Source organism: Dunckerocampus dactyliophorus, chromosome 19 (assembly GCF_027744805.1).
Source record: "Dunckerocampus dactyliophorus isolate RoL2022-P2 chromosome 19, RoL_Ddac_1.1, whole genome shotgun sequence".
NCBI lineage: Eukaryota > Metazoa > Chordata > Actinopteri > Syngnathiformes > Syngnathidae > Dunckerocampus > Dunckerocampus dactyliophorus.
In genome coordinates this window covers 3,368,599-3,394,757 of record NC_072837.1, presented here as the reverse complement: position 1 = coordinate 3,394,757, position 26,159 = coordinate 3,368,599, and the positions used below count along the sequence as shown (strand labels likewise).

The following is a 26,159-nucleotide window of genomic DNA, read 5'->3' as shown; positions in this document are numbered from 1 at the left end:
TTGCCTCAACATTTAATTTGTATTTGCTTTTGTCTTTGCTAACGTTATGTGTTGCCATTTTTAATCCCGAGTACCCATCATGACTCAAATAGCAGTAAACGAAAATGAAATTTACCTTTTAAGTGCTTCTGTTCAAATGTTAGCTATCAGAGGCTACTTCCTGGTTCACAGAGGATGACTCAGAGCAAGACCGTTTCATTTCTGAGACAAAGGAGGGAACAGTTTAATTGTGACAAATGGCAAAAGGATAAAATAAATTCCGCTAACAAAAGTGACCAAAATCGACGAACCAGGTTGTTTGTTTGTCTGTCCATATTTTAGCTCACAGGCTACTTCCTGGTCCATCGAGGGTGACAACAGGATCATACCATTAATTTGATTCTGGGGGGTGTCTGTTGTATAGCGATCTAATTTATCTCATTTAGTATTTATTGTGTAAAACTAAGACAGGAACAACATCAAATTAAAAGCACAAAGTAAATACAGACCCACCATCCACCACTATAAGCTTGGAGTTTGTTTTTCAGAGAGAAGGTAATAGCCCGCTGCTTGACGTGTGTGCTAACAGGCAGTGTGCTAGCATGAATTAACTTGAAGCTGTGCACAGAAGAAATATACACATTAGCACTCGATAACGTCATCCAACTTTACCTTTATGCATTCCCACGGAGTATCAGCATTTGGGAGCAAATATGAAGTGAAAAAACCCCGATAAAAATACAGTATAGATGACAATCTGTGCAGTGTGGGAGAAGGCTAGCGCACATACAATGGTGCGTTCAAGGACTGTCAAACAAAGTGGGACACTCGCAACAAACAACATAAACATGCAGAAACTTCAAACTGTATTATTTTTTGAATAAAATAATGGCCCATATTTCCAAAATTGCTATGCATTTACTTAAAATTGTATTTATTTACAAATGTATTTTGTGTGTGTGTGTGTGTGTATTTTTTTTTATCATTGCGCCTGAAAGGTTTCCTCGGCCCAGTTCGGCCCCGCCCACGGATCGGTACCGGGCCCCCAGTGGTTTGGGACCCCTGAGCTACAGTATCAGGTTACATCCTGCCTAGTTCATGGATGATGATGTAAGACAATGAGGCCGTACCATCTTTGATTCTGGGGTGGAAACATTCCCAACATTGGGCATCCCCCCTTATTGGGAAAGACCTTTGGAATCAGACTGAAATTTGTAACCTGACAACAAAGATCAGCTTTTAAATCCAAAGTGGTTTATTTCAACTCTGACCTTTGGCTAATTATAACAGCCTTTTTCCTGTCATGTGCAGAATGGTGCAGATGGGATAACCCCCCCCCACGCTGAGAGGATGAATGACACCCTGACCTTTTTACCCATGCTTTGGGAAGAAATAGTGATGACGTGCGGTAACATGTCTTGTTTCAACCTTGAACTGTACATTTAGTATGGGCATAGTAATTGTGACTGATGGCATGGGGGCCATTTGCAGCTGTTTATGCAGCCACATGGACATTTTGTTGGATGCAATGAAAGGCATGTATCTCCAAAAGTGGAAGTAATAATCACAAAAGCAACACAAGGATATAAGAATACATTTTTTACTGAAGTCATATACAAACTTTACGTTTAGCATACCTTCATTCATATTCAGGGGGAAATAATCTGTACATAAAACAGGACAAATAATAGAAATAAAACAATTTTCAAGCATTTTACAGTGATTTGGAAGACAAGGTGTCATGTTTTGCGAGGATTTGGTTTAACGTACCCCAAAGACAGGTGTGCTCCACAGCTCTCTCTAGCCAGAGTAAAGGTAATGCATTCAGTCCAAACAGGAAAACAGACGTAACAAAATAAAAGCACCAAACAGGAAATGGCCGAAAAAAAAGTCCAAACCGTCATGCAGAACATGACATAAGGTAAGTTAACAATAGGAAGGCTTGTGTTGTTTCGAACTTACAGCGTGACACAAGTCACGACAGACTACTAAAATAGGAGGATATTCATTTTTCAAAAATATTAGTATTGTAATCTTTCTTCAAATGACAAAGCTACACCAAAATCATCCTCATGACAAAAACTAGCTTTAAATTTTACACGCTATTTGTCCACCAGATGGTGCAACTCTTTCCCATTCAAAGCATGCAGCAAAAGTTGTAACCTCGTGCTCTTTTCGGTGAGGGAGTCTTGCTATTGAAATAATAACACATATATCAATATATGCTACATTTACAGCAGCTTTTGTGGAGATGCGTTTCTTGTCAGAAACTTCAGTGTGAGTTGTTTTTAATTTGACACAGTAGAAAAAAAAATGTTGGATGTTGCTGCCAATCATTGCCCCATTTTAGGGCCTAATAATAAAAAAATAAGCAAATATTCCCTGAAATATTTGCCGATCCCAGCCCGAAGTCAGCTGGGATAGGCTCCAGCATACCCCCGCGACCCTAATGAGGATTAGCGGCATAGAAGATGGATGGATGGATGGTTGGATATGGAAGTATATTTCATGGAAATACTTGGAGATTGCGTTGTTTCTTCTTCAATTACATTACATCAGCATACTCATAACCTTTAAATATGGTTATAAAATATAACTAATATTTGATATGTACATTTCCAGCTTGCAACAAGAAAAATAATAATACATAATATTTTTACAGCGCTTTTTGGGTAGCTGCCATTTTTCATCATTAAAGACACAGTAGATCCCGTAGTGGCAGATTTATTTTCTCAGCTTTAAATTGAAAACATTTTTTTAATGAATCCAGCAGAGGGCGCTGTCTCACACGTCAATGCAGTCACAATTTTCCAGCATGAAGATGCTTTGACGGGATGTGATGTTGAAGTACACGTTTCATAACTCCAATACTGCAAATGCTTCTTAGTGTGGAAAACTGAATTCAAATGCATTGAATAACTGAGAGGCATATTGTAGGGTTTAAGAACGTCAACAATAGGCTTTCTTGAGCCGCGTTTTTCACCATTTGCGAGGGTCTTGGAACGTAACCCGCCGCAAATAGTCGGGGTCTACTGTAAACGTGTAAATGCATGTATTGGCAACCACAGCATTATAATGTTTTTTATTTAAAATTGAAGACCTATCGCATCTGAATCATGAAAAGTGTCAACATAAAAGTCAGTAGTCGGTCTAAAAAACCCTATTGGGAAGGAGATTTGGGTTTTCCTGAGTTTTCTTTCAGCACCATCGTGTTTTGGTGGCTGGACATCTTAAATAATGCAATACGGCGGACTTGTACAGGTTAGAAGTCACGGTCCCAGCCGGAGAACTCCTCGTCTGCCTTGGTCTGATCCTGAGGGAAGCGATCGAAATTGATGTAGCAGGGGCCCTGAAGTGGGAAACGTAACATGGATTTACTCACAAACCATAACACAGAAGCTTTCTAGAAGGTGCGAATGCGAGGCAAAACGGATCGACTCGCCTTGCGTATGAGGCGGACGGTGGGGGCGTCGATTTGAGCCATACGCAGCTTGTGCCAGTTCATGTTACTGAACCACCTGCATGGATAAGATGGAGGGACAGTACGAGAAGTATGTCCAAAGACTTCTGCATTGATCCTTACCTATGATGTCGGACGTCTTTAATGCCATTCTTGGTGTTTCCTAACCTCTGACCTGGCCGAGGTCTGCAAGCAAAAACAAACAGTCTAAATATTGTATCCTAATATTCGGTTAGTGTTCCATCATGCAATCTTCTCACCTGCAGAGCTTACTAATGATGGACTTGGCCGCTTCACTTAAGTACGCAGGATAATTCAGAACCCCATCTAGAATCTTGGCATAAATCTTTTGAGGCTCCGAGCTCGAAAAGGGAGGGCTAATTATCAAGAAAAAAAGAAATATGAACCATAAAATGCTGCAGATGAAAACTACTGTATGTTTCTTTGCTGCCATCTTGTGGATGATATGCGATGTCCTGTAATTGTTATGAATAATATTTGGTAACGCTACCTTCCCACCAGTAGCTCATAGATGAGGATGCCAAGCGACCAAAAGTCAACAGCAAAGTCATGTCCCTGGTTCTTGATGATCTCGGGCGCCATGTATTCAGGAGTACCGACAAATGAGTACGTCTTCTCGCCACGCACCAACTCTTTGGCAAAACCGAAGTCCACCTGCATGGTCGCAATATGATAGTTTTGTATGGAGCACTATACACATGTATTGTATTGAAATGGACATGAACTCACCAGTTTGACGTAGCCACGCACGTCCAACATCAGGTTCTCCGGCTTCAGGTCTCGGTACATGATGCTCTTCTTATGGAGGTAGGCGTAGGCCTCCACCACGCAGGAGGTGCAGAAGATGGCAATCTGCTCGTCAAAACGCCCTCTGACCATCACACAGAGATGTTATGTTATGTTATGTGTTGCTGTGATGCAACGTTATGTTATGTGTTATGTTATGCTAGATTCTATGCTGTGTTACGTTATGTTACGTTATGTTATGCTACGTTATGTTTTGCTATGCTATATTATGTTATATTGTTATGTCATGCTAAATTATGCTCTGCTGTGTTATGCTATGATATGCTATACTATGTTATGTTATGTTATGCTGTGTTGTGCTGTGCTATGTTATGTTATGCTGTGTTGTTATGCTACATTATGTAATGTTATGTTCTGCTGTGCTGTGCTATGTTATGTTATGTTATGTTCTTAACGTACCCTGGCTGCCTGGGCTCAAACCCGCATGCACAGATCCCCGCTATGTGAGAGTTGAGCAGCGCTAACCGACAAGCTAAGCGCCCGAGCTGTCAACTCCACTGTCAACTGTCCAGCGTGGCTCTTAAGGCATCGGGGAGTGAGTTTTACCAACATACAGCCACACCAGCTGGCATCCGTTCCACTTTGCTATGCTGCTACGTGATGCAGTGCAGTGCTATGCTATGCTACGCTACGCTTGTGTTTTCCCTCACACTTCTTTAAGTTTGGTCCAGATTTCTCCACCTCCACAAAACTCCATCACCATGTAGATGTAACGTGTGTCCTTGAAGGCTGCATGAAGTCTGCAAAAAAAACCCAGACAAGAAGACAACATCAGGCTTAGGTTAGGTAGCCATGTGAGGCAGAGTTTGTGTGTGTGTTACCTGACAATGAAGTCACACTGGACGGCCTTAAGGATCTTCTTCTCTAACAGCATGTGCTCCTCTTGTCTCTTGGCAACGATGTGCTTCTTGCTCACTCTCTTAATGGCGTAATATTTCCCACGATTCAACGTGGTCATCTTCCAATCACAACAAACGGTTATGAAACACACGCGGTTTACAGAGGCTGAAATAAAGGATGAGGAACATCAGGCACCAGTTCTACACGGCCAAAGCCTCCTACTCCAAGGGTGACCGGATCTCCTTGATAGCGACCCTCCTGGTACAGGACAGGAACCAGGTCCTGAAACCTCAGGGTGGAGCTGGGACTATCACACACAGACATGGAACGTCACATGACGTGGCGTGAGATTTCAGCATGCACCATCTCTTCCACGCTCACCTTGACTTTACTGGAGCTTGCGCCTCCTGGAGCATCTTGGAGCTGGTGGCAAAAAAAGGCCTTAATGGATTGTCATCACCAAATGGAGAGAAGAAAGTGACAATATTGCCGCGCATACTCATCAAACAGCTCCAAGTGCTCGACTGGGATTGTCTCTTCAAACACCCTGAAGGAGAGCATTTATTCACGTCAAATGACGACGGCAGGAAAATACACACATCTTAACTGGCTATTCAGTGACTCAATCGAGGACCGGGCCAGACCCCTGAAACCTGTGTCCAAATACTTCTGTGCATGTGGTGCAGCACACATGGCATGGACTCACTCCTTGTCGATGGAGAAGCAGGTCACGGGGCCGTCAGCTGTGCAGGTGGCCGTTCTTAACACTTCACTGGATTGAGGAAAGGAAAACAAAAAGTTGCATCTTTAATGGCGGTCTTATATTATGAAAGCAAAACATACAGTAGCAGTGAAATATTGTCTATAAAATGTGCCAGGAGGGCCATCGATGCCTGTTTCCATGACAACGTCAACGCTAGTGCTAATGATATTCCATCTTTGTCAAAACAGGAATCATTCCTCCCGTTTATTCTCTTATAATCAGGCCCGTGATGATATATAGCAGGGGTCCCCAACCACCGGGCCGTGGGCGGGGCCGAACTGGGCCGAGGAAACCTTTCAGGCGCAATGATAAAAAAAATACGCACACACAAAAAAAAATACTTTTGTGAATAACTAAATACAATTTTAAGTAAATGCATATCAGTTTTGGAAATACGGGCCATTATTTCTTGTATGGTATCGGCAACCACGTCGTTATTCAATGGAATCGTTACTCCCCTGGTTTAAATCGTTTCAATATCAATTTCAATTTCATTTACTGTCCCCGACAGCAGGGGTGTCCAAACTTTTTCCACCGAGGGCTGCATACTAAAAAATGACAGGACGTGTGCGGCCACTCTGACATTTTTATATATATTTTTTATTTTGCAAAAAGCCTAAAAAAAATGTATATTATACAGTATATATATAGACAAGCATTTTGCTCTATTTTTCCCATTTTTTTGTTTGATATTATTTCTACAGAATGAGCAGCGGGCCTCAAATGGCGCACAGCCCGCATTTTGGACAACCCTGGTGCCGACTATTTTTTTTTTCCATCTGTTTAGTGAGCAATTGAAGCAAGAGGCAGCACAAACGGGTGATAACAGAAGTCCTAGTTTCCAGGCTGGACGAGCTGTTGTGTGTTGCACACAAACATCCTCGGGCGTGTGGGTCGTCACCATGGTTACCGTATGAGGGCCTGTTCCCCGAAATGCTCCCCCTTCCCCATCCTTCGAATCTGCTTCTGATGCCCGCTCACGTTCTTAGTCACCAGGACCTGAGGGAGAAAAACACACCCATGCGTTCGAAGGGAACGGATACACACAAACAAGCGCGACGTCGCACACGTCAAATGGAATACAACACCTCTCCTTTCAGGATAATGTAGAACGTGTCTCCTTCCGCCCCCTCTCGAACGATTACATCTTTGTCCTGGTACTTCACCTGCGAAAACAGGCTGCCATGTGTCAAAAGGGCCCCTTTTTGTCAGCGCAACATGATGGTAGGGGTGACATTTGATGTATTTGTTGCTCTGCACTGTATGTAGCGCAAGGAGCAATATCTGAACAATATTAATAGCATCTATCATGCAATATAATGAAAGACAAGTTTATAGTTGTGGTAAATCATTACATTTGAAATATCAATGCATCTCAGGGTAAACCAACACAACATATTACATCAAAACAGAGGTGTCCAGACTTTTTCCACCGAAGGCAGCATACTGAAAATCAAAGGATGCACGGGGCCGCTTTGATATTTTTATGCATTTTTTAAAATTTTGTTAAAAGGCAAAAAAAAAGGGTTGGATTTTTAAATTGATTTTTATTTAATTCATTTTTTATTTTTTATTTTTTTAATTTAAAGACAAAGCTTTGTGTTATTTTTATTTCTACAAATTTGCCCATTAAAAAACAAGCTGCCGTCCTCCAAATGGCCCCCGAGCCACACTTTGGACACCTCTGCATGAAAAGCTACAAATAATGCACTCATTCGAATATAAAAAAATAATAATTAAAAATAAATGAATGTATTAGAAATAAATACATACGTATCAATACATAATATATCATTATAATAACAAAAAAGTATGAAAATCAAGTTTGTAAAACGAGTATTTAGAATTGACATGTGTGTCAATGAGTGCCCGTTAAAGCAAGGATTCTCAACCGGTGGATCGTGAGCCAAAAGTGACACCTCATTTGAAGATAATAGCAATAATAATAATAATAATAGACACACAAAAACTCGAAAACTCGCGTTGTCCCTGTGATTACGCACGTGTGTTTCTGTGTGAAATTGTGATTTTTTTTGATTGGAAATGTGGGAGAGCAATGATTAGTAAAAGAAAGGGACACACACCTCTTCCATGGAGTCAATGATTTTGGACAGCTGGACATCATTCAGGTCCTTCAGAGTGCGAGACCTTAGACAGCGTAAAGAATGTGATGTGACATGAGGAGGCGTGTTTATGTTTACGCTCCTGGAATATAATTAGGGGTGGGCGGGTCGATGTAAATATCAGGATTATGGATACCAAGTAGTATTAGTGTGGTGGGGATATGAATGACGGACAATAGTTGAGTTATTTTGCGCTATTGACTTCAACTGTATGCAACGAAAGGGGATATTTGTGTTTTTGTTGATATTGTTACATTGTCTTATATTGTTGTATTTACAGTGGAACCTTGGTTCGCAGCATTCATTCGTTCCAGGAGGTCCAGCTCCAATCCAAACGGACAAGAAAGCCAAACATGTTAACACAAAACATTACAATTAGTTTAATAGTTATTACTGTAGCAGGAAATTACTAGTTCTACATGCAGGACACAATTGGAAATGCATATAAGTACTGTATGAATGAATGAATGAAAGGGATGAATGAACATTTAAGGTTACTTTTACCTTCACTGAAGACGTGATTCTAGACGTGACGACAACAGGAAGGTGGTGGCGCTTGATCCTGCTGCCACATCGTGTCTTTGGGAACAATCCCGTCTTCAGTGAAGGGAAAAGTCACCTTAGATGTTCTTTTATCCCTTCCATTCCTCGTTTATACGCATTTAGATGCATGCTATGTTTTGTGTGAGTCAACCGCTGATGACATCATAGATGAGCGACATAACGTATCTCACTTCCGGTTCTGGTTGCTATTTTGTAAGCTAGCTAATGGGTTGCGAACAAGGAAGGATGTTTTGTGGTAAAAAAACAAAAAGAAACACATTCGAGTACACAGTTGTGTTCAAGCAGTGTATTAACATCACGACAAGATGCGCGCCACATCAAATGCGCTCAAACCAAGGCAAAATTGTGGCGTACGTTTTAGACGAAAAACACGGGGCGGACGCTAACCGGGGTTCCACTGTGTACACACTTAACTCATTCAATACCAAAGACGTATTTATACGTTGTCATAATCCCGAACGCCCGATCCCAGCAGCGTATTTATACGTCTTTTCAGTTTTTTTGCGCCAGCGGCAAAAAGAGGTGATGATGCAACTCTCCACTAATGCATTTCGCTTCCGAGCACTTATAAGCCATTAATGGTCGCAGGACCGCAACCATGAAACTTATAGTCTGGAAAATACGGTAATAATTAATTTGGCTACTTTGCAGATTTCCTCATTAAGGGCTATTTTGGGAACCTATCCCCCAACGAGGGAACACTGCAGTTCCAAAAGTCTGAATAAAAATTGTAATTAAAAATCGAATCATATGAAAACTGGGGCGCCTAAAAACCGAGGTTTGACTGTATTTACTCGGTGTCAAATCGATACTGACATTTTCCAGCGACGCCCACCCCTGACACGAGGACTGAGAGTGTGGACCCACGTTTTCAAGAAGCCCATGAGCTGCTCGCGTTTCTTCTTGGATTTGTTGGTGATGATGGTCCTGTAGGTCTGTCTCTCCATGCACCACAGACGCACTTCTGTCCTTGCTGCAAACACACACGTCACCTTGAAAAATGACCAAAGATGTTTACTCTTCTTATTCCAGACTACTTTTATTCATGGATATGTGGCGTCAAGGTGATTTATCGAGGCAAAAGGAGCTGAAGGCTTACATGATCAATCATTCACACGCTTGCCCACTCTTCATGCAGCTAAACCCACAACATTATCGCTCATTAGATGCACCAGCCGGGCACGTCTGTTCACATACACTACCCGAGGAGACAAGTGACCTTTCACTGTGGCTGTTCGTTTGCAGTTGTAAAGGATGGCCAGCTCTCCAAAGACGTCACCACTGGTTAGAGTCCGGAGGTTGCGACCCGCCTGCGTGACAAGGAGCTCGCCAGCTAGAAGGAGGAAAAAAAAAAGGGTTCCACTCCACACTCCATGATTACGCTACTGTACACAGGCACAACGTTAAAGAGTACACCCACCCGCTACGATGTACATGCTGTCCCCTTCACAGCCTTCTTTGATGACTTCACCACCACGGCTGATGGACGTCGTCTCCAGAAGATCCACCATCATGGTTATTTGCTCATCATCCAGGCGGCTCAGGAAGTCGTTTTTCTGGATGGCTTTGACGATCAAACCGGTCTCGCTGGTCGTGGAGAGAAACAAGGTTGGCATGTATTATAGAAACATACAGTATATTGTACTGACAATCAAAAAATAAACACAATCTTTTGTACCCAAAAGCGTTGTGAGGTGTGGTTTGGCCTACAAAGATATGAACGAAATGAGTGAAGGGCATTTTATATCCTGTTCCAGTAACCATCTGATTCATTTTTATTTACTTTATTTATTCATGATTCTTCATATTAATGCTAATATTAATCGACTTATAAGGTGTGGTTCACATAAAAAGACAACGTCTAAAATAAAATCAAGATTGTCATTTTACCCTGATTTCCCCACCTAAAAAAATTAATAAAAATTGTAAAAAATATATATTTTCACATGATTTTATTATTTGTTATTTAATTTAAATATTTTAATACATTTTTAGTTTATTTTTTAAATGCTTATTTCATTTATAATTACAGGCCACCACTAGCCTGGGTTTTTAAGACAGTGGACAGTGAATAATGTATGACTCTTAATAGACGGATGTGCGTATATTGATTTACTACTCATCCAAATTAAGATTGTCTAACTGGACATGCCCAGTCCAGGCTGTACACTGCCTCTCGCCCCAAGCTGGGATAGGCTCCAGCGTACCCCCGCGACCCTAGTGAAGATAAGTGCCGTAGAAAGTGGATGGATGGATAATTGGACATGCTTTTAATCAGCATTTAGACATACAGTATAGACGGCAACTTTTATATCACTTTACCCCCACCCGAGGTGGCACCCAAATGTTTATTCATCAGTTTTATTATAGTTATACTGTAAAGCTGATTTTTTTTGGTGCCCCCTGGAGGCCATGGCGCCCCTAGCATCTGCCTATATTGCCTAATGGGCAACATATTGGGATTATTGGGCTGACCTGACAGTTTTCTTCACCCTGGACTTCCTGATGTCCACCGTCTCCGGGATGGGTTCCGGTGCGATGACCGCAGCCCGACTCTTCCTGACCTCTGGCTCGACCTCATTGGCGACCTGTGGCGGGAACTCTGCCGTGCATGAATCGTTTTGTGAAGAGTTAGCGGGCAAGTGATTGTCACCGTCAAGCAGTGGATTTCTCACCGAGGTTGTGATATTGACTGTGGAGCTCCTGTAGAAGTTTCTCTTTCTCCTGCAGGCGTTGCTCTGTGAAGACAAGTGGGTGGGTGACTGGCGGACGTGCGTGGATGCAAGGACGTCACCTGCTCAGCTACACACCCAAGTCTTTGTTTTGCCTCTGCAGCTCCTGGTTGATGAGACACTGCTTCTCCAGCTGCTGCCTGAGCTCCTCCATTTGCTTCTCCATCACTGCATGGGGAAGAAAATGCAAGAAAACCCACTTAAAAGGTGGCTCTGTTGGCAACCCAGCAAGAGCACCCGCTGGATAATGCAGACAGGTGATTGACAGCCAAAAGGGTGCCATCAGAGTGCCAGCTAATAAGATGTTTGTTTCCTGAAAGCTGACGTGGCACCAAACCTGCCAGATCATTACAGCACTAATGCGTGGTAATGACTGCTGCTCTGTCGCTGTTGGGAACCAACCGACCTTTGTTTGCGCACACATACTGTAGCTTTTATCTGTTAGGATCTTCATTTTTCTCCACATGTATGAATTACTGGCGCTCGGACGCACTTTACAATCAAATCCAAACACATTCAACACACACACACCACTGATACAGTGAAGCTGGACAAACTATTCACTGGATGATAACCACACACATCACGTGAGGCGCCATGATTACCACTGCCTCACCCTGTATATGGCTCTCAGGTTAGTGTTAAAGACACAGTCAGGAAGAGTTGTTGTGCCAGGGCTAACCCTGCAGAATCATGTGTCAATTTGTGCCTAACATTTGTCTGACTTTATGCAGAAGGAAATCAATTATTATACAATATAACTATTATATGATTATACAATAGTCATGAAGGTGCATGCTAAATGCTAACAAAAGCAACTCTTTTAAGCCTGTTTTTTTACATTATGTCCAGAAAAATGTGTGCTTTAGCACTGCTGCTAAAGCTAACACAACATGAGAGGTGTCCTGGCCCGTCTGACAATATTAAGGGGTCGCCATGGCAATGACCGATGTGAGAGCTCCTCATTATAAGCCAGTGCGTCACCATCATGCTTTTATAGCTGAAAACAAATATTACGTAGCGTGTCTTTAAAGCAGGGGTGTCCAAACTTTTTCCAGTGAGGACCACATACTGAAAAATGAAAGGATGCAAGCGCCACGTTGATATTTTGTCACACATGCTAAGAAGTTATACGTATTTAAAAAAAACTGCATCTCAGCTTTGGTGGAAAAGCCCATCATTACGATGAATTTCCATCTTTTTTCCCATTTTTGCAATTTTTTTTTTTTTCAAAATATTGAAACGTTCTTCTTAAATCTTCATAAATGTTATTTTCAAAATACTGTGACTTTATTCCCATAACATTAGAACTTTTTCCCCAACCTAATTCTCCAAAGATTACAACTTTGTTGTTTTTATTTCTCATTATATTATGACTTTAAAAGAATAACTGTTTTCTTTCTTTTTTCCTTTAATATTGCAACTCTGTGTTACACAAATGACATTATTTTCCCCCCAAAATATTACAAGTGCAACTTTTTTCTCTTAATATTTTAACTTTATCCTCAGGAAATTACAGCTATTTTTTTTGCCATGTCTGCTGTTTTTCCTTTTTAATTTTCCAACTATTTCAACTCTCTTGTAAATTTTCTTTTCATAATTATGACTTTATTCCCATAATATTTTGACATTATTCTCATAACATTACAACTTTTTCCACAACCTAATTTTCCAAAAATGTCAACTTTTTTGTTTGTAATACTATTACGACATTAAAAAAAATTCTTTTTTTTTACTTTATGCTACTAAAATGAGGTTATTTTTCCTCATAATATTACGTTATTCTCGTAGAATTTAAACTTTCTCGTTAGATTACTTTTTTCCGTTAATATTTTGCCTTGATTCTCAAATTACTGCTTATTTTTCTACTTTTGCAATTGTCTTTTAGTTTTCTTATTCAATTATATTTTTTAGAATGTGCCACGGGCCAATAAAAAAAAACAGCTACGGGCTGCACATGGCCGCCGGGCCGCACTGTGGACACCGCCGATTCAACGCAAAGCGACGGAACGTTTCAACACATTTCAAACATTCTCACCAACATAAAAGTGTAATTAACACAAGAGTGTTATGTGTTTATGATTAACATGAACATTTTACACGGCTCATTATGACTTGAAGAAAGGAGGTCACATTGACCCTAAGATGGCATTCAAGCTTGGCTGCACATGAGCACAGCTCGTAAGCGTTGTAGGAAGTTGCACACATAAATAAAAAGGCAGCTGTGGCACATAAGCCCTAAGTAAGAACCTTCCTGGTGAAAAGTTAATGACAAGCAGAAAGCTGGTACTGTATGTAAAGTACGTTCTCCTCCACTGCCATCACTAATAACTGTCAGGAGGCGCAGTGGCATTAATTGCACGTGCCTGTACATGAACGAGCGTACGGTGGGCTTTGAGGATTGTTTTGTCTATTTATTTCTATTATGAAAGGTGGCGGTTATCATCAATAACTGGCGCACATGCATTTGCCTATACAGCGTGTGTGTGTGCGCGAGCCATCAAGCGTACCGGCCTCTGTGACTGTGTGGATTATTTGGGAGTCTTTCATTCGGTTTCTATTGTGCAAGGTGGCAGTTGGCGTTGATAACTGGCAGGAGGCGCAATCACATCAATGAATGATAATTCATTTATGCTGTATGTGCCCGTGCATGAACAAGTGTACCGTGGGATTAGTCTTTGGGGACTATTTTGAGTGTTTCCATTTATTTCCATGAGGCAAGGTGGCGGTTATCATTAATAACTGGCTGGAGGAGCAATCTTCTTGATTACAAGACACATGCATGTGCCCGTGCGTGAGCGATCAGACATCTCAGGCGCTTTGACTTGGTTGATTAATTTAGAGTCTTTTTTCATGGTGGAGGTCATCTTGAATGATAGTAACTGGCAGGAGTAGGGAGCAAGTACATGAATTACTGATTTGTCTATTGCACACAGTGCATGAGCCAGTGCAGAATGGACTTTTGTCTTTGTGGCTTACTTTTTATTTATCTATATTATGCAAGGTGGCGGTTATAGTGAATAACTGGCAGGGGGATATGACTTATCTGCGTTGTGGAACCATATGAGCTCATGCATTGGCGATGGTACATACAGTACAGTAACAGGCACTTTGTGGATTATTTTGACGTTTTTATTGCCTCATGTTATGCAAAGTGGTGATCATCATGAATAACTGGAGGAGGATCGCATTAATAATATGACTTATCTACGTTGTGGAAGCATATGTGCTCATGCATTAGTGATCGTACATACAGTAACAGGTACTTTGACTTTGTGGTTTATTTCAAGGTTTTCTACTGGCTTTTCTTATGCAAAATGGTGATTAGCGTTAATAATTGGCGAGAGGAACAATGGCATTACTTGTACGACTCGTCTATGAGGCCACAGTGAGCTTCATTAATGTTGAAGATGGTGCACATACTAGCAAAGACACATAAGGAAGTGGTACTCACCTACGGGTGGTTTGTGAGATCAGGACACAGGGCGAGGGCCTGGCCACCTCATATAGGCCGCATTGGTTAAGTCAAACCTAGCAGAAAAGTTTGTAAGACCTTCTACGACTTTCTTCTCGTGCGCCGCCGCGACACCTTCTCAGCCGACATGCCTCGTCTTCGGCTTTTTATACTTCCCTTCGTCTCGCTCGCTCTCTTTTTCTTTCTCCCGGCCTCTCTTCCTGTCAATCTCAGCAGCTCCGGTGTTGAATCATTTACCATAATCTGAGGCTCCTCCCATTATCTCTCCAGGTGGGGGACGAAGAGGAGGAGGACGCACTGGCGAGAAAACTCAAGGTGGGAGTGTTAAGAAAGGGCGGCTGGAACAACGCGTGCGTGTGTATTCCCTGCTAAAGCAACGCACAGTAGAATATGACACAATGCAGTACTGTGCAAAAGCATTGGGCCGCCCGTAGGCGTCCTTTTGTCTTTGTAAAACAACAAATGGGACGCGTGTGCTGAGCAGGATTATGCTAATTACATTTTAGTGAGAATCTGGATAACAGTGCACACCCAGCCAACTTTGACTGTTTGATGACATCAATGGAACAGTCCACCCACCTGAGAATCATGACCCATCTGATCCATGAACCAGCAAGTAGCCTTCTATCTTTTCTTAACATTCTAATGAAATAACAAACATAATGGTGGCTTTTACACAAATACAAAAAAAGTAACAACCTCAATGAACTAAAGAAATCACTCCACTCTGCAGGGTCATTAAATGTATCTAAATGAGGCTAAAAGGTTGGAGTTGTGACAGAGGGCGTGGGCCTTTTATTGTTTGCGGTTAATTATTGATGCGCGGCGTGGTTAATCAGCGACACCCGTGACCCTCACGCCGAGATAAAAGGCCTCCAAAAGTGGAAGGCCGTGACGGGCCACGCGTGCACTGCAGCTTATTTTCCGTTTGCGGTGCCATGGTGATATAGAGTGTATTTATCCAAATTGACTGCAGACAATGGCAGTCATTGAACACGGAGGTCAACTGGTCAACATTTTATGATTGGGGCATATTACGGTACTGCCATAGCGGTACTACCATAGAGTACAGCTGGCGAAAAGCTACAATGTGACATCACAGTTAAACATATGTAAGGTCATTTACTCTGAAATGCGTGATTGCAGACAACCACAATGTACCCCGATGACATCCGGAGGTTTAAAAAAAAAACATTCCAGTAAAGCACAATGACGGTGTAGTGGCTCCATCTAGTGGGGGACTTGGGGAATTACAGCTGCCCTTCAGCTCCATACTGCATGAACACACAAAATCCACCCTGTGTGTGTACATAACAGTACTTCTACTTATTCTATTTCTTTTTTCATTGTATACATGTAGTATATATGCTTTTCCATGTATTCTACTATATGGATGTGTTATATTACTAATTCTTGGTATGTCTTATACTATGAATGTGTTATATTACTAAATGATGTTATGTCTTATACACTATGGATGTGTTATATTACTAAATGATGCTATGTCTTGTACTATGGATGTGTTATATTACTAAATGATGTTATGTCTTATACACTATGGATGTGTTATACTATATAATACTGTCTTATGCACTATGGATGTGTTGTATTACTATATGATGCTATGTCTTACACACTATGGGTGTGTTATATTACACAATGATAAGTCTTATGCACTGTGGATGTGTTATATTAATAAATGATCTTTTCTTATACACTATGGATGTGTTATATTACTAAATGATAAGTCTTATACACTATGGATGTGTTATATTACTAAATGATAAGTCTTATACACTATGGATGTGTTATATTACTAAATGATAAGTCTTATGCACTATGGATGTGTTATATTAATAAATGATCTTTTCTTATACACTATGGATGTGTTATATTACCAAATGATAAGTCTTATACACTATGGATGTGTTATATTACTAAATGATGTTATGTCTTATACACTACGGATGTGTTATATTACTAAATGATGTTATGTCTTATACACTATGGATGTGTTATATTACTAAATGATGTTATCTTAGCCCTGCGATTGGCTGGCGACCAGTCCAGGGTGTACCCCGCCTGTCGCCCGAAGTCAGCTGGGATAGGCTCCAGCATGCCCCCGCGACCCTAATGAGGATGAAGTGGTATAGAAAATGGATGGATGGATGGATGTTATCTTATACACTATGGATGTGTTATATTACTAAATGATGTTATGTCTTATACACTATGGATGTGTTATATTACTAAATGATGTTATGTCTTATACACTATTGGATGTGTTATATTACTAAATGATGTTATGTCTTATACACTATGGATGTGTTATATTACTAAATGATGTTATGTCTTATACACTATGGATGTGTTATATTACTCAATGATGTTATGTCTTATACACTATGGATGTGTTATATTACTAAATGATGTTATGTCTTACACACTATGGGTGTGTTATGGGTGTGTTATATTACGCAATGATAAGTCTTATACACTATGGATGTGTTATATTACTAAATGATAAGTCTTATACACTATGGATGTGTTATGACTTTATTATGCTATGTTTTATATTCCATGGGTGTGTTTATGCTATGCCATACCCTGTATACGGACGATGATATGGAAGGTTTATTGTACCTCCTTGTCCAACAAGTCAAAAGTGGCCCAAAAAGGAACCGTTCTTGTGTGTGCAAATTGCAACAGTGCTACACGACAACCTAAAAAGGAAGGAAAAAGAGTTGTGTGTCTTTTCCCGTGTGTTTGAAAGCTGCCACACGCTGTGGAGGTGCAGCAAGCCAGAAGGTACTGTAAGTACTTGTATCATCCTTAGAAAAATACATGGCGGAAATTCCTCCTTTTTTTTTGGTCATTTAGTGGCGTTTCAAGTGCTCTCTGTTGACATTACAGGTTTATTTACATTCTTCCTTCTTGTCATCACTGTATTGTTGAAACTATGAAGTCACATGTGGAACGTACTTGTGAGTTATGTGCAACAGCCGTGCATGACAGTTGACATTTCATTCGGACTGTGGTGATGACGACTGTGGCTTTTTAGTGCCGTGACAAGGTGGGTCGGGGGGGGGGGGTTACGAATGTATGCTCTCAGGAAGCTGAGCTCAGTTTTAGGAAATCAGATGCCTCATGATTGGTTCAAATCAGTCTGGGGCTGGTATCCCAGTAAAGTGCGTCTAGAATGGTTTAACCATCAGGGCTCGTGCGGCGGGGCTCACCGCGGCGCCCACCATGTCTTCTCGGATATGAGGCCACGTAGCGCCTTACTCATTATGCTTCTCGACAGTGTCAAATGAAAAAGTACGTCATGCTTAACCAACAATTCTGCTCGGTTAAGCTACTTCATTTTCTTTAATTTTCCTGTCCTCCTGAACAGATCTGCTGTGCAACAGGCTCCTTCTGCTGGGGTTTGTGCTGTCATTTTCAAAGAGGGAGGAACTCCATCAGGACCGTCGATGGACTTGAGTTTGCTTCAAGCTCTCGAGAGGGAGAGGATCCTGGAAGTGCTTCGGAGGGACAAACTGTTGCGTAGCGGAGAGGAAGATCGGATCAGGTGAGCTTTCTCCTAATTCTAAATTACTAAGATCTTTTTTCTGATTTTATTTTGCTTTCAGATCAAGTCCTGCCCTGAATATAAAACGGCCCATCTTACTGTCTTATATTGTATTTAGCCAGCTAATTTTTCGGGTTCCATCTTGTCGGGAACTTAAAAACAATCTCGCAGGAGAATGAAGTTGGAGCTGCAGGAGCTTCGAAGGAGAGGCACCAAGAGTTACACCAAGGACTACAGTGTGAGGACGTGCGCTCGCTGCCAGAGGCCACTGGGAAAGTTGTGTAACACCGGTGCAGTGTGCCGTGGATGCAGCCACCGCGTCTGCAGCAAGTGTCGCGTGTGCGTAGGGGAGGCGCGCTGGAAGTGCACCGTCTGCTACGCGGACAGGTAGGCAAGGCAAGGTGTATGCAACATCTGTTCAGTATTCAATTTTCACACCATTTTGGAAACATTTTACAGAGAGTTGAAGATCCGGTCTGGAGAGTGGTTTTTGGATGAAAAGATTAAGAAATATCCAACCATCAAAGGTCCGTTTGCTTCCATGTCGCTATGCTGCAGTAATGATAGCAATAACCTTTTTTCACAGAAAATACAACTTCTTATTCGTAACGGTACGACTTTATTTGAGCAATATTTGACCTTTTTCCCCCACTAAAAATACATCTTAGTGGTACGACTCTATTAGAGGAATATTGTGACTTTTTTTCCCACCAAAAATTAAATTTATTTGTAGCGGTATGACTTTTTGTAATGTGATTTTTTTCCCGCCAAAAACACTTTTTACCCGTAATGCTTCACCTCATTCCAGTAATAGTTGAGTTTTCACTAAAAATACAACTTTCTACTCATGATGGTACGTCTTTATTCTCTAAACACGCCTATTTATGCAGGTTTATTTGTGCAACATTTTCCACTAAAAACACGTTTTTTCTCGTGATATTACACCTTTATTGTGGTAATATTACAACCTCTTCACTAAAGAGACAACATTTTCCTTGTAAAATTGCCGTCATTCTCGTGACATTCTGATTTTTTTCTACTACTAGTATTTATTTTTTTACCTTTTTCTAATATGATTCTTTTTTAACAGCACGACTGCTCTCCCGAAAAAACTTTACACTATTTTCTTCCTAGACAAATACGAGACGGTTGGAGAGAAGCTATTGAAGACCTATAATGTGCTGAGGTATGTTTAATACTACGTAATACTTGTACTAGGGGTGCTCCCATCCATCGGTCACCGATCTGCGTCAGCATATGCCGATACTTGCTTTATAACGCTGACCACATCCGCCCCCCCCCCCAGTGCAGCATCCAGCCCGTAGCGACCGTCTCCCGCCCACTTTCCCTTCACAAAGCCAAAACAAGCACAGCTGCCGTGCGGGACTTCCTGTCGTTGTGAGAGTGATGTAAGTTTTGCTAAATGTCTCACCGGGATGGCGCCTTACAAAGCAGCATTTGGGGGGCGGGCACTTGGCAGGGTGTGGGGAGTTATGGAGGCTCGTGATGTGATCATCGGTCGGGCGGCGGCTAATGTAGCGCCCGTGTGTGCGGTCAGGATAGCCCAAAAAGTGGTTGGATTCTTTGGACTGCCCTGGGGGTGGTGCTGGAGCGCCATCCAAAGTCTCCTGATCCTCCAAGTCTCACCAGTGATTCTGAAACAGTCAGTTTAAATGTGTTTTGGTCTCAATTTTATGGTTCCCCTTTCATATCATATTGCCCAGGGGTCACCAACGTGGTACCCGCGGGCACCAGGTCAGTTAACAATGTAAGAACACTAGAAACGCATTATGAAATACAAAATAGGAGTTGTGGATACCAGCATTTTGATCATGTTCTGGGAAAAACAAGCAAGTTTGTTTGACTTGAAAGCTCGTGGCCATTTTCATTTTCTAAAAGAACTGACCCCTGGTATAGCCAAAAATGTACACTAAATCTATGTGATCAGTATCGGTATCGGCAGCATGAAGCCCTGATCGGAGCATCCCTGACATGTATTTGTTGTAATGTGTCCTACTAACACCATACAATATTTATTACAGTCACATATCAATCGTACTACCGACTCCGCCTCCTCACTCCGATCTGAGCGGCTCTTGGGTAAAGTGCATGCAATTTAAATGCAGATGATGTACAGTACATAGTACAGTACATACATACGTTTGTAATTGATGTTTTTTCTGTTTTTTAACACATCAGGATCAGAACAAGAGCAGCATTTTTCCTAAATCGATGGAGGATTTTGTGTTTTCGCTCACCAGCAATATTAAAAGTAAGTGGTTGTTATGCGGAAAGCTGGTGTAAGGTGGGCCGAGGCAATAAGGCCTCGTTACTTCCGTGTCCCTTCCTGATGATGCTATCATATGAACAGAGAGGCCAGTATTTCATCACATGCAACAGCAAACGTTGCGTAAAATCCTGTGACAGCGCTCGCATTCTAACTCGCCTTCTCTCTTCTAGAGATTTCCACATCTCTAAATGATGTTGGAGAGGACTTGCTGAACGTGGACAGTGGTAAACAGTTGCACTATAGCGCGCACAAGAGCCTGTCTGACACCGAAATCAGCAAATCTGTCAAAGTAAGTTGCTCCCACGTGCATTTAAAGACACTACATGCAAGAATTACGTAACAGGTGGCTTTTTAACCACGGATCAGGGGTGTTATTTCATGTCTAAAAACCGTATTGATATGTACATTTTCACACCATGTACACAATATGTACATTTTCTGACTAATAGGCCGTGGTTAATTAATTCATGTTTGACAAAGCGCGATGGCGCGAGGATGGCCGTATACTACTTAGAATTGTGAATTACCGTTATTGTCATCAGTTGCACCAAGGCCTTCCCAACTTGTCCAAGAAAAGCAAAAACAGCGACCAAGAAGGTTCCTCCACAGAAGAAAGCCCCACCAGCTCAGACTCCGATGGAAAGCAAGTGCGTAGGGAGAAAAAAACAACTTTGTCCTTTCCGGTTGTTTAGACCTAAGATAAGAAGCTGTGTTTTGTTTTGCCTCCGACAGCCGAGCAGCAGCAGCAGCATCATCACAGAGCGCAGTGTCTTTGAAGGCATCACTTGTATGAGCGGAGAGCTGGAGCTAGCTGTGGCCTACAATTCCGACGCTTCCTGCCTGGAGATCACAGTGGGAGCTTGTAGAAATCTCCCCTACGGAGACACCAGGAAGAGGAGGTGTCACCCGTAAGGATGACGCACGGTGCACGCTGTGTTCATACTGTATGACTTAAATGTACAGTAGATGTACCTTCACGTGCAGGTATGTCAAAATGTACGTCATGCCACCCAAGAGCAACAAGCTCAAGACGGCAGTCAAGAGGAACACCACCCATCCTGTTTATAATCAACTTTTTCAAGTAAGTAGCTCTTAAAAAAATAATAAAAAATCCAAAATGTACGACTAAACAATCAGAACATTGCGAGAAAAAATGGAATCAAGTTAGTAGGCAAGAACTTTTTTCTCGTAATGTTAGGACTTTTTTTTCCTCAAATGACTCCAACTTTTTTCCAAACATTATAAATACACCATCCTTATTTTGCAACTTTTTATTGTAATGGTGCGACTTCAGGCTCCAAAGTTTATCACTCGATTCATGATTGGGGTTTTTTCTTTTAAATGTGACTTTTTAAATCAAATTATTGCAAGCAGGATCACTTTTATTTTCTTAACATCACAACTTTACAACTAGTGTTTTGTATGCCTCTATTCACATTACGTTTTGACTTTATTCTAATAATATATCAAGTAATTTCTCAAAAAAAAAAAAACGTTACGACCTGTTCTGATTCACACTTTTTTCTTGATGATAGATTTTTTCGTAATATTACAACTTCCTGCTTATAATATTACAAATTGACTTTACTTTACTATTTTTATGGTAATTTTATTCTCTTGATGTTAGGACTATGTTCAGGACAAGTTGTTTTTTTTGTTTTGTTTTTTTTTTTAAATACAACATTCTTCTCAGATTATTGGTGGCAACATCACAATTTTAGTTTCTTAACTTTTCCATCCATCCATTTTCCTCCGCTTATCCGGGTCCGAGTCGTGGGGGCAGCAGTCTCAGTAGGGAAGCCCAGACTTCCCGGTCCCCGTCCACCTCTTCGGGTTCCACCGGGAGGACATCATGGCGTTCCCAGGCCAACTGTGAGACATAATTCCTCCAGCGTGTCCTAGGTCTGCCCCGGGGCCTTCTCCCGGCTGGGTATGCCCAAAACACCAGGGAGGCGTCCTGGAGGCATCTGGACGAGATGCCCGAGCCACCTCAACTGGCTCCTCTCCATGTGAAGGAGCAGCAGCTCTACTCTGAGCTTCTCATCCTATCTTTTAGGGTGAGTCCAGCCACCCTAAGGAGGAAACTCATTTCAGCCACTTGTATCCGCGATCTCGTTCTTTCGGTCACGACCCAAAGCTCATGCCCTTAGGTGAGGGTGGGAACATAGATGGACCGGTAAATTGAGAGCTTTGTCTTCCAGCTCAGCTCTCTCTTCACCATGACCATCCAGTCTGCACCGAGCCGCCTGTCGACCTCACGCCCCAAACTTCCCTCACTCGTGAACAAGACCCCGAGATACTTGAACTCCTTCACCTGGGACAGGACCTTATTCCCTACCCGGAGGGTGCAATCCACCCTTTTCCGACTGACAACAATGGCCTCAGATTTGAGATTTGGAGGTGCTGAGTCTCATCCCAAAAGTTTCACACTCAGCTGCAAAGCTCCCCAGTCAACGCTGAAGGTCAAAGCCCGATGGAGGCATCAGGACCACATCATCATTTTTGCTTGGAATTTTAGTGGAATGTTTTCACTTTTAATGTACATTTTCTGGTAATATTTGTTGTAATATGACAAGTTTTTTCTCAGAATTTGAAGAGGGACACTCTTCTGGTTATGCTTGAGGCGCCTCACTCATCTAATGTGCTGCTCAACAGTATCACATAGAGCGCCACCTGCTGACAGGAAAAAGACTGCAGGCTTCCGTGTGGCATTCAGGAACTCTACACAGGAAAGTTTTTCTCGGAGAGATCCTCATCCCATTGGATGGATGGAAATTTGAGGACAAAAACTTCCAGCGCTTCAACTGGTACCCGCTGTGTCCCGAGGTAAAGAGACTCCGCCAAGGCCCAAGATTGTTCACATTCGTAGATGCACACCTCCTGTAGAGACCTGAATTTACTTACAATTCATGCGTTCCTCAATGAAAAAATGAAGAATGGGCCCCTTTTTCTGCAGCACACAGAGTTTCCAGACGGGGGCGCTGTGGATCTACATGGAGGAGAACGACTACACAGGTTTCAGTCCAGCTTCTACAGGCAGAGTGAGAACACTTTGCAATATCTATTTTTTGGATTTAATTTTTATGTCTTTATTTTATCTGTTGACAGTCTTAAAGCAGGTGTGTCCAAACGTTTTCCATGAGGGCCACATGCTGAAAAAAGAAAGGATGCAAGCGCCTTTCTTTCATGAAAAAACTGCAACTCAGCTTTGTGATATATACAGTACGTGAAAAAGACTATTATTAGGACGAACTTTGGTGTTTTTTAAATTATTTTCCACATATTTAAACTTTCTAATACAATTTTTGTAAATTGTATTTCTATATTATGACGTTATTTCCATAATATTTGGACGTTACCCCATAATAGCACAACTTTCTTCCCCAACCCAATATTCCAAAAATGACAACTTTATTTTGTTTTGTTTATCATGTTACAACTTTTAAAAATATATATTTTTCATTAATATTTCAACTTCATGCTACTAAAATGACATTGTTTTTCATCTTATTACAAGTTTATTCCCGTAAAATTGCACCTTTTTTCTCGTTTGATTTCGACTTTTTTCTCTCAGTATTTTGACTTTATAAAATGTTTGTAAAATGGCCCTTTTTTTCCCCATTTCCGCTGTTGTTTTTTCGCCCCAACTCTTTCAACTTTCTTCTTGTAAATTTTCTTCTCGAAATTAGGACTTTATAATACTTTATAATATTTTGACTTTGTTCTTAACATAACATAACTTTTTCCACAACCTAATTTTCCAAATCTATTAGTTGTTTTGTTTCTCATAATATTACAGCTTTTTAAAAAATCATTTTTTTCCCTTTAATATTACAACCTTATGCTACTAAAATGATGTTATACTACGACGTAAAATCTTGTTAGATTACAGCTTTTTTCTCTTAATAATTTGATATTATTCCTGGAAAATTACTGCTGATTTTTCCATTTTTGCTGTTGTTGGGTTTTTTTTTGTTTTCTTGTTAAATAATATTTGTAGAATGTGCCGCGGGCCAATAAAAAAAAACAGCCGCAGGCCGCAAATGGCCCCAGGGCCATATTTTGGACACCCCTGCCTTAACGCACCATGGTAGTATACATTATATACTCTACTATATTATATTTGATGTTGACACATAGATAAATTATGATTAAAATAAGATAAAAAAAACAAATGATAGAAAGAAACATGAGACAAAATATCTAAGAATATAAATATGTCAAATATTAATATTTCAAGTAAGAAAGCATTTCCCCATGAACGCAAACACTACCTAGACAGTACAAATAGACTCCATTGTGGTGATGGGTGTATGCCTGCAGGGTGTGTTAGGTGTGCTCTTGTCTGTGTGTCTTTTTTTTAACCAAAGCATTGAGTCAGTATCAGTGGTTAATAGCAAACGGGGTGTGTTTATACGCCTGTGTGTCTGTGTTTGTGTTTAGGTGTCTGATTGTAGACAATGAAAGTCCAGACTGGGATTGGCGAGGCCACCAAAAATCACTTCTACGCTTGGGACACTTTTAAAAGTAACTAAAGTAAAACTACTTTTTCAGCCCATTTATAAGTGGTGGCAGACATTCTGAAGGATGTGCAGGCTGTCATGTCAGTGATATCATGACAATAGAACAATTGCAAACATGTCCAATGTGAACATTCATTCACTGATGTGTATTTGTGCTATAAATCATGCATACATTGATAGAATGTATACAATGCAAGCATTTGTGGCAAGTATGAAGTGTATAATCCTTCTGGATCATTTTATGCTTTTAAGGTTATATACAGATAGATATATATATTTTGTTGTGTATGAAGCTGTTACATTACTTGATTGTAATATATTTGATTAGTTTCCTTCTCTGTAACACTTTTAATCTTTTAAAGAAGATTTTTCCTCAGTATTTTCAAATAGAAGGTAGCAGGACGTTTCTTTAAAAATATTATATTATATTACATTACATTAGATTTATTTACAGTATTTTTTATATTTTTTAATGTATTTTTTGTTTGCACGAATTAGGGCATTTAAAAATATATTGTTTTAAATTACATTATCTATTATATTTATTTACAGTATTTAAAAAATGTTAATATATTTTTTTGTTTGCACGAAGTAGGGCATTTTTTGGAAAATATTGATTAAGATGAGATTATATTACATTACTATTCATTACAATTTGATTCTTATTGTGATTTAAAAAAATCTTTCAAATCTTGGTTCCTCATAGTTTTCCTTTCAAAAAATGACAGCTTTTTGCAGGAAGCTGGGATTTTTTCATGATCATTTCTATATTACATTAGATTTGATTTAAGTTTCTTCTGAAATTATTCCACTTTTATTATTGTAAAGCTTTATTTTTATTTGATTTTTATTTTTTTTAAGTCTGATGTATAGTTTTTGCAGGAAGCAGGAGTTTTTACTTCTTTATTTTATCTACATGGCATGTGGACTTTTCTTCCAAATTGTTCCTACAGTGATTATACAATAAATAGGAACAAAAAAGTCTAAAAATAACTAACACTGTATTACTAC

At 40.6% G+C, this 26,159-nt stretch overlaps 2 protein-coding genes across 5 annotated transcripts; one reads left to right on the top strand and one right to left on the bottom strand.

Moving 5' to 3' along the window:
• Positions 1-1,641: 1,641 nt before the first annotated feature.
• On the bottom strand, positions 1,642-21,527 carry prkg3 (protein kinase cGMP-dependent 3). Of its 4 annotated transcripts, XM_054761833.1 has the most exons (23): positions 21,153-21,527; positions 19,768-19,990; positions 11,368-11,457; positions 11,233-11,295; positions 11,033-11,159; positions 9,978-10,144; positions 9,777-9,890; positions 9,425-9,530; positions 7,955-8,018; positions 6,959-7,036; positions 6,781-6,869; positions 5,814-5,879; positions 5,607-5,654; positions 5,489-5,530; positions 5,303-5,414; positions 5,089-5,225; positions 4,918-5,007; positions 4,190-4,331; positions 3,951-4,114; positions 3,700-3,816; positions 3,563-3,625; positions 3,422-3,497; positions 1,642-3,328 (listed from the first exon to the last, which is right to left on the bottom strand). In XM_054761833.1, exons 3-23 carry the CDS (start codon positions 11,453-11,455, stop codon positions 3,242-3,244), a joined length of 2,040 nt encoding a protein of 679 aa, XP_054617808.1. In that variant the 5' UTR covers positions 11,456-11,457; positions 19,768-19,990; positions 21,153-21,527; the 3' UTR covers positions 1,642-3,241. The 4 variants fall into 4 exon arrangements, with proteins under 4 accessions (XP_054617808.1, XP_054617810.1, XP_054617809.1 ...); XM_054761835.1 differs by lacking the exon at positions 19,768-19,990; XM_054761834.1 differs by lacking the exons at positions 19,768-19,990; positions 21,153-21,527 and adding an exon at positions 14,744-15,089.
• Positions 18,158-25,573, top strand: sytl3 (synaptotagmin-like 3). The gene is made up of 13 exons (XM_054761838.1): positions 18,158-18,335; positions 18,507-18,722; positions 18,795-18,862; positions 19,470-19,521; positions 20,378-20,435; positions 20,535-20,607; positions 20,796-20,914; positions 21,168-21,274; positions 21,363-21,533; positions 21,610-21,706; positions 23,281-23,451; positions 23,582-23,666; positions 25,069-25,573. The coding sequence occupies exons 1-13, from the start codon at positions 18,238-18,240 to the stop codon at positions 25,074-25,076; spliced, it is 1,323 nt and encodes a 440-aa protein (XP_054617813.1). The 5' UTR covers positions 18,158-18,237; the 3' UTR covers positions 25,077-25,573.
• Positions 25,574-26,159: the final 586 nt, after the last annotated feature.

Excerpts from the sequence above, each read along its gene's own strand:
- prkg3 (XM_054761833.1), bottom strand. The coding sequence starts at position 11,455 with ATGGAGAAGCAAATGGAGGAGCTCAGGCAGCAGCTGGAGAAGCAGTGT. Across the intron at positions 5,226-5,302 it reads GCTTTGGCCGTGTAGAACTG|ATGACCACGTTGAATCGTGG; the intron begins GTGCCTGATGTT and ends TGTGATTGGAAG. Across the intron at positions 3,329-3,421 it reads CCGTCCGCCTCATACGCAAG|GGCCCCTGCTACATCAATTT; the intron begins GCGAGTCGATCC and ends TTCCCACTTCAG.
- sytl3 (XM_054761838.1), top strand. The coding sequence starts at position 18,238 with ATGGACTTGAGTTTGCTTCAAGCTCTCGAGAGGGAGAGGATCCTGGAA. Across the intron at positions 18,723-18,794 it reads ACCGTCTGCTACGCGGACAG|AGAGTTGAAGATCCGGTCTG; the intron begins GTAGGCAAGGCA and ends AACATTTTACAG. Across the intron at positions 20,915-21,167 it reads AAATCAGCAAATCTGTCAAA|TTGCACCAAGGCCTTCCCAA; the intron begins GTAAGTTGCTCC and ends TATTGTCATCAG.